Source organism: Aptenodytes forsteri, unplaced genomic scaffold (genome assembly GCF_000699145.1).
Source record: "Aptenodytes forsteri isolate BGI_AS27 unplaced genomic scaffold, ASM69914v1 Scaffold106, whole genome shotgun sequence".
Lineage (NCBI taxonomy): Eukaryota > Metazoa > Chordata > Aves > Sphenisciformes > Spheniscidae > Aptenodytes > Aptenodytes forsteri.
This window is the reverse complement of record NW_008794080.1, coordinates 2,245,307-2,253,878: the sequence shown is the minus strand read 5'-3', so window position 1 is coordinate 2,253,878 and position 8,572 is coordinate 2,245,307. Positions and strand designations below refer to the sequence as shown.

Here is an 8,572-nt window from a genome sequence, read left to right as displayed (position 1 = left end):
CTGCTCGGGGACTGGCTGGGCATCGGTTGGCGGGTGGTGAGCAATTGCATTGTGCATCAATTATTTTGTATATTCTTTTATCATCATTATTATTTTCCCTTCCTTTTCTGTCCTATTAAACTGTCTTTATCTCAACCCATGAATTTTACTTTTTTCCCCCTGATTCTCTCCCCCATCCTACGGGGGCTGGGGGGAGTGAGCGAAGGGCTGTGTGGTGTTCAGCTGCCTGCCCAGTTAAACCACAACAAAGTTTTAATGGAAAGAAGCAGGGAGAAATGGGACTCCTTTTCTAATCCTGTTTCAAAATTAACTACAGCTCTAATTGTGAGACAAACATTTTTAATAGCACATATTCTACATCATGGAAAAACATAACTAAAGGGTGCAGAAAAATAGCAATATATTCCTTCAGCTTGCCAACTGACCTTGTTTTCTTGCTACATAGCTTTTTATCAAGTTTTAGGGTAAGCTGAGATTTGTGCCATAAAAAAACCTGCTAACAGCCAGTTTTGAGGCTAAAACCAGTGAATTCATGCTTGACTGGAAAAGGAGAAAAAGGAGCACAGATAAAGTGGTCTGGTACATTCTTCCTTTTCCTTCATGCTGAAGGTTCTTCTCTGCAATTAAGAATAGACGAGGGAAGAGACTGGTCTTTTTAAAGAGCATTATCATGTTTCTTTCAACCTCATAGAAAATTCCAAATGTGAAAGTTATACAGCTTCTTTCATAATAGAAAAGATTTCCTGAATGCTGAGTTTATATGGGAATCAACAGCAAATATGCAGATCCTGGTCATTAAATAGACTGACTGGCTTCAAACAGCTTTCCCAAAAGACAAAAAGAGCACAGGACATCCATAAACGGGCACTGCAGACACACACACACTTTTTCCTACACTAAAAGCCAAATCTAACAGTTGGGAACTGAGTATTATACAGTGGAGAATGAGAGTGTCTTTGTAAAGATACTGATAGCATGTCCCCTTTAAGTCTTCCTACTTGCATCAAGTAGGCACCAAGGGTTTGAAGTTCTGCAGAAAGCCTGGAAAAACAGATTTTAAAAGGCATAAGTGCCTTCAAGTGAGGTTCATTTAAAATGTCAGTTACCTTTATTATTTTGTCCTCCTAAGAGAGGCTAGTGTATAGGTCCCCATACCTTTCTGTCACCAACATCTCATGTTGGTACTACGCCACAATGGGGCCTGTGTGACAAGGCCACTTCTGCCTCTCAACTTCAACCCAGCAAAGTCATAAGAATGTAAAGATGGACAAAAGTTCATGAAGGCCCACCAACAAAAGATGCCTAGAAAAGTCTAACAGCAAGAAAAGCAAGTAATCAGCAGCACTTCCTCACAACACTCTTTACTTGCCTTAATCAGTTTCAGAAATTTCCAGAGTCCATCACAGTACCTGTGTAGGTGTCAATGGGATCTTCCTACCAGCAATTTCTCCAAATCCCTTCAAAACCTGATGTAAAGCCATATCATCCTCTACAACCCCTGACAAGGAGTTCCACAGCCTTTTATTCAGTATCTAAATAAGTAATTACTTTTGTCTGGTTTTGAAACCCTTGCCTGCTAGGAATGCTCATCTGGTGTCCCTTAACTGCTGTACTAGAAGAATGAACAGTCACTTCCTCTTCTCCCTCTCTTACATTCATTTTGGACACCACTGTTACACCCATTCCTCACTTCTCTCAAGTAAGATGAAAAGATGAAACAGTCCTAGCTTATTTAGGTGTTCCTCATATGGAAACTATTACATACCTTTACACCATTCCTGATTCCACTCATTGTACCTCCTCCATTTCACAGACACAAACTTTCCAGCTCAAAGAGTCCAGACAAACATAAAAATAGTTATGGATATAATGTGAACATCTGCAAGATGTATTGTGATGCATTTTTCACATGACTCACGGAAGATCAGAGGCAATCACTGCCTATGCCACACAAATTTACCTAAACTCCAATCTTCAGTCTATGCTTCTTAAGAGATCAGTCAAACTTATGTCTAAACTATTTGCAATTTCCAATACATGAGTAATCACCAAGGATTACAGTTTGTCTTTTAATGACATGCCTAAGTACGGGATTTAATCCTTTTCAGCATTGAATAGCATACAGACATTATTTCACAAAGTAACTTTTTAAACACAAATATTTGGGGAATCCTAAATGCTAACAGTCCTGCATGTGAGTCCCTCTCTTTCTGCTTTGCACATACAAAAAAAGCAGCAAGGGTAGCTAAAAATCAGATGACTAGATCCGATTCCTTCCTTTTACTGAAGCATTATCAGGAAAGCCTGTAACTTAGATAACTTGCAGGTAAGAATTGAAAAGCATATGAGCATTATTCCTTTCTTTTCTGACACTAAAATGACGTAAATGCTATAGTTCTCCAGGTTTCAAAGGAGTTTAGAAGACGACTGAAATTAAACCACGTGAGCAATAAAAGAGCCCATTGTTGTTTCATTGCCTGCAGAGTTCTTTTTTGTCACTGTAAGTGTATGTCTCATTTTTTCAGTAGATTTGTTCTTAAGTATTGCTGCTAAATCTCACAAGTTTTAGACGGGACCAAATAACTCAGTTTGATACAGCTCTACTGTAAAGGACAAAAACAAGTTGTGAGGCTGCTCACCGACTGGTTCACCTCAAAAGAGCTCAGATTTTAATGATGGCAGAGGTTCTCTATCATGAAGGTTCCTGAAGCTTCGCATTGTAAATCCTGCTGACAAGTTCTTGTATACTACGCAACTAAAACTGAATTTAAAAGAAGGATCACCTTTAAAGAAAGTTATGCACTGTTTATACAATGTCATGTCATTTTCAGATTTAAACACTCCTCTGTTCCTGAAAGAGCAGGACAGACGCAAGCAATAAGAGGAAGAGTTCATGAAACAACATTAGCAAGAATTATGCTTCAGCTCTAAGAGACTTTAAAGCAATACAATAAAAACAAAGCATGTCCAGAACAAGCAGGCCCAATCTAAAGCAGCAGACCATGTGACTGTCGTAAATGATAAAGCCCTACTTTTCCCCTTTATTTAAAGTTACTGTTGTTGGAGATTAGTCCAAGACATAAGCCTTGAATGACCTCACTAGACTTTTTATTTCATGCACTTGGGGAAAAGCAACAGAATTTGGTCTTGCCTGGAAGTGGAAGGGCAAATCTACAAGAATGAAAAATAAGAACTACTACAGTACGTAGCACTGTTGATCAAAAGCATGTAATAAATTCCCAACCTATCATCATTCACGTAAATAAAGCTCATCTACAACACAATGTGGGTCCCGAGACAGCTCCATCCACAGCGGCTTCCTCACCTTTCCTTTTCTGCTTGTTGTTTATTCTTTCCTGTCTGGCTTCTAGGTAAGTTCTAGGGAAACAGATGCAAGCATGACTTTCAAGTGACAAGAATTTTGCAAGTAAGAAGAAAAATGCTGGCACTAATAATTTTCATACACTAAGTAATAACTTGAGTAAATCCTAAGCCTGTTTGCCAATATTAACAAACAGATGGCAAAACAAATCAATACAACAGTGTAGAAATTCCATAGAGGACAACAAAACTGTCAGATGTCTGAAGCAAGTAAGCTTCCGAGAGCTTTACGTACATTACTGACGGGTGCTATGAACTTTTTAAAAGAAACAAAAAAACCCACAAGCTCCCAAATTTACTTCACTGTACAAATAGCAACATTACTTCCACACATTAACTGGCATCAACAATTGTGTGAGGGCTCCCTCTTCTGACAATGCTTTGGACAAACCTTAAAACTGGTCAGCCTGTACATGTCAGGGTATGTTGTTTTGGGGAAAAAACCTGGCTCACATGCATGATATTTATTTCCCATTAGTTAAGAAAGCTGAAAGTGTTTTAATCTTAAAGGAAAATAAACTTAAGCCCAAGAAACTGGTAATTATTGTTCTTACAAGGAAATCGATTTCAATCTTACAAGCAGGATTTAAAAATAATGCATATTTTGACTGTGTAACTTGGAAGGAAACTACCTAAAATAGGAAACGCAATGTAAGACTAGTATGAAAGCATTTAACAGACTAATAGATAAAGGTGAGCTGTGTCCAGAATCAGAAGATAAAATACCAAATGGTGCTTTATAATTTACCAAGCACAGACCTATTGAAGTAATATCTGAATACAGTGGCCTTAAATGAATCACCGAAATAGACACCATTAGAGTTGTGGACCCAGCTCCCTCCTAAATCAGACCACAGAATTCTTGGTTAAGAATGTATTGGAAGTCAATAGTGCCCAAGAATATAAATAGGTATTTGAGGATCTTAGACTCTGTTTTACTCTTTTAATATATATTCGTGACTATTTCTCCCTCTGTTGAGCTGCTGCCCCTCCCTTTGGGCTGATTACTCAAGCCAGCTTTCCTTTCAACCAACCCTCTCAACTTCTGCTGAGCAAACGTCACCCGAAACAGTTCCCTTGTTCCCTCAAAACCATAAGATAAAGAAGAAAATACACAAGCCAATGGTAAACCCTTAATCATTAACTGCCAAAGTTACACTTCACTACAACTAGTACATTTAGGTCATTTCCACAGAGGATCTCAACTTTTCACTCAATAGCTGCTCACTTAAGCAGATCGCAAACAGTCTTTGAAAGAAGATGCCTTGTTAATTTACAGAACTTGAAGAGTTCACACGTCCCTTAATAATAGAAGAGATTTAAACAGCTCTTTACAAGATGTATCCCCTCCACATGTTCTGTTCACTAAATTCAATATATTCCATAAACAAAGCCAGGGTAAGATTTTGCTCTTGTGGTCTACAAGAAGCCACTGTCTTACAGTGCTTCACTGTTCCTTATTTAATATACTGCTGCACACTCTTCACCTTGGTCTAAAAATCCATGTTTTGAAACAGCTCTCCTCCCTTTATCGGGGAACCTCACAAATAAATCATCATTCCCAGGTGACAGAAATTGCCTTTTCACCCTCAGTGAAAGATTGATGCCTGATACATAGTTTATTTCCCTATTGTTCCTCTCTTCTCTGGAGACAGCTGATATTACTTACTCTCCCTGGCTGATGATCTCTGAATCTAATCATCCATAGTTTCCGAACTCCCAGATGCACGATATGAACACATCAGGACAAGCTCAGTTGCATTTGTAGCAATACGATGAAAATCTGGTACATTCCTGAATCAGATTTTTAAATAAATAGTTTGCTTGTGCTTTAAAACATTCTAATAATTTAAATACGTATTCTTTAGTAACACAAGATTGAACAGTTGAACAGGCCAAGTTAATTTCAGTTAGTACAAGAGTCAACAGGAGCAAAGAAGCCAAATGTCCACAGCCTCTACCATCCAGCCATGACACCCTGAAAAACAGAGACCCCACAGAGGAGAGGAGGAAGCACTAAATTGGCAAAATGGGCAAACACAGTAGCTCTCATGGCTAGCAAATACGATATCACTGGTATTTGTATAGGTGTCTTCTGTCAGTAATAACAATACCATGTTGCATGCAAAACAAAACTCATTCTGTAAAACAGTAGTCCCCATATGCAATGGAAATAGGCAATAGAAAGAACAGGTCCTCTGATCACATGAATTAAGCAGACATCTATTTTAAACATACATAACTAACAAAATTAACTTCAAATCAAATTTAGTTTCCACTGAACCTTAATACAGCTTAGCAAGCCCCTCCCAAGAAAACAAGCACACGTGTTTTAAAAGCACTTCTGAGTTAGTGGAAGAAAAAGACAACAATTTCTATTGCATCTCATTTAATCTCCCATACTGCTTTAATTAGCATAGTTTCTGAACGTTAGTCAGGATGTACATTAATAATAGTCCAACTTGCATTTGCCACTGACTATTCAGTTTTCTTTTCCATCCTCTTCCAGGAAGGTAACATGAAGTCATAAAAACCACCCCAATCTTTCAAAGGCTCTACAGTTTAAATTCATCATCTCAGCATATAGCAAAATTTTATTGCTAGACCAGCAAAGCATGGTCTATACAAAACACCACTGTAATATAACATTAAAGTTTTTTAAAGGAGGAAAAAAAAAGCAACTTTTTAAAACAAGAAACCATTACACTGGAAATATTAATAGAATTTATTAATAAATCTGGTTATCATAAAACAGAGAAAAGGCATTTCTCACCTTACCTTCAGTAACCTCAGTTGTGCCTAAGGCACCCAAATTACCTGCTTAAAATTTAAAATGAATCCAGTTTATAAGTATAATTATCATTTCAACTGAAGTTACCAGCCAAATAACTGTCCATATAGATGATGACTGCAAAACCTTTACTCTTGAAAAGGGAAATAAAGCCAAAAGCACTGAGACATACAGACAAAGTAGTCACTTATATTTTACTTTTCTTCCCGTTTTGAATCAACTTGGTTTACCTTCTCACAGAAGTCGGTAAGAGCAGTGAAGTCCCATTTCTTGGAATAAGCAACGTTGTACCTCAGTATAGCCTCCTAGGGAAAGAGCACAACAAAACAAAGCTTAGAGATACTTATTAACAGAAGAAAAACCATCTTATGGAATTTCCTTTTTGAAGGAACAGTACCATCTAGTGGCTAAAGCCTGTCACAGAGCCTACCAAAATCCCTAAAATTGTATTAATACGGTGCGACTCCATGATACTGAATCCTGTATTTTAGGTTTAGCATTGAATAAGCTTTAGTCTACAGGTTTCTCCTCCTAGCACAAAACAAGATAAGGCATGCTGGGATCTGCCTACAACACACAACATAAACATTCCCCACTCCATGCTTGCTCTCTTTAAAAATACCAAGAGTGTCCCACAGCGATATAGCAGAAGTTTTACCAGTTTATGAACTTAAAGAATCAGAACCACGATGAAATTAAATAGGCCCTTTACAACAACAACCACCTTTAAAAAATTCTCAGGAAAAAATACCATATAAAATAGTATTATCAAGGGAAGTTTCATTAGTTGCCGGGGGAGCACTACTTATTCGTTTGAAGTTTATCTGTAGCTTTTGCATCCTCCTCCTTCCCTGCCTTTCAGGTATAATCTAAATTACATTCTTCTTCACAAAAAACATTACAGCAATTTTAAGCTGCTCCAAATCACAATTCATTAAAAGCCAATGAGAACTATAAGAGTTATCAACAGAGCATTAGTCCCCAAAATTTACAGATTTTTGTCAGCAGCTTGAATTGTTGCTATTTTAGTGGCGTATACTGGTGTGAACACTTACTGTTTCAAACTCTCTCACCTGCGCATCGCCCTACCATCTGGTTATGGAAAAAGCCGACACGTGACATTTACCGCAAACTAGTAGATACCGCTGAACAAACACAGCTTTGTGTAGACATATAAAAGACAATTCATTTTAATAATACCTAATAAATTCAGTGGTAACACTTAAGACTCATTAATTAAGACCCTTAATTCATTAGGGAATCCCTTGAACAGCATAGATTTTTTAAAATTAATCTTTGTAAGTGATTAAACCAATAGGACTGAACCAGAATCACTAACAGTACACGGAGAGCCTGAATATACTTATATGTATATAGACGATTTCAAATTGACAAGCTTACCTTCAAATCATGCGAGCAAGTAAATTTGTTAAGTAAGGCAGTTTGGATTAGTTCCCATCGACTTCCAGCAGTTCTATCTCCATTCTTTAAAACAAAAGCCCAAAACAAAGTCAGAGTTAAGTTATTCAAAACAGAAAGATGTATTTACTAATAATTGTCTTCCTTGCCACATTTTTTTTAAATAAGGTTTGCTTTATTTGTGAAGTTCTTTACTCAAAATATGTGGTTTACTTTTAATGTAAAGTACTTCTGCAACTTCGAGTCCACTGCATTTCACTTCCTTAAGAGTTCCTTTTTAATTGAAGCATTCACATATTCATAAAGAGCTCTTTTTCACACATGCAGCACTCTTCCTCATGCTATCTCAAGAGGGACAAAGAATTTTCAGTACATTTCTTGTGAAGAAAGTGGATTTTGCAGATAAAACATGATCACAGTTTATAAAATCCACGACTCAAAAACATAAACTGAACCAACTTTATAAAAAAGTAATATTAAGAACAATAAGGGCCAGATTATAAAAACGTATTGCTGGGGCTGACTCTTGCGCCAACCCAAATCTAAGACATCCTGTGATATTTTTCCTGAACAGAAAGTCTTATTGCCCATTGCAAGCAATAATGATATTTCATATGAGACTACCACAAGGGCAGAGACAATTCATCTTGCTCAACTGGCAAAGATCAACATTTTATCTCTGAAACATCAATTAATTTCATTTTGTACTGTATCTGTAAAATTGATAAATGAAAAGACTGAGAGTATTTCCTAGAGGCTATAAAAATTCCCTGTTCCAGATTCAAGTATCAAGAATCATTATAGCCTTCACTACAGGACACACTTGCTCATTTTATTCACCACAATTTAAAGTCTTTCAGTGGGTATGTTTAAGTAAGTCTTGAGCAGTGACAAGAAATACCAGATCAACAAACCATGCAGTGCCAACTCTAATCTCTCTGCCATTGTTTTAGCAGAACAGCAGACAGATACACCTCAATC

General features: G+C 37.2%; 1 protein-coding gene across 1 annotated transcript in view; it reads right to left on the bottom strand.

The window, feature by feature from the left end:
* Nucleotides 1-8,572, bottom strand: part of PARG (poly(ADP-ribose) glycohydrolase) — a gene marked incomplete at its 3' end in the record, with an annotated part of 62,739 nt that overhangs the window by 46,189 nt on the left and 7,978 nt on the right. Inside the window, exons 5-6 of the mRNA XM_009272691.1 lie at nucleotides 7,574-7,657; nucleotides 6,403-6,477 (exon numbers count right to left, since the gene is read on the bottom strand). Of these exons, the coding sequence (XP_009270966.1) occupies nucleotides 6,403-6,477; nucleotides 7,574-7,657 (159 nt within the window). The remainder of the gene's footprint in view (nucleotides 1-6,402; nucleotides 6,478-7,573; nucleotides 7,658-8,572) is intronic.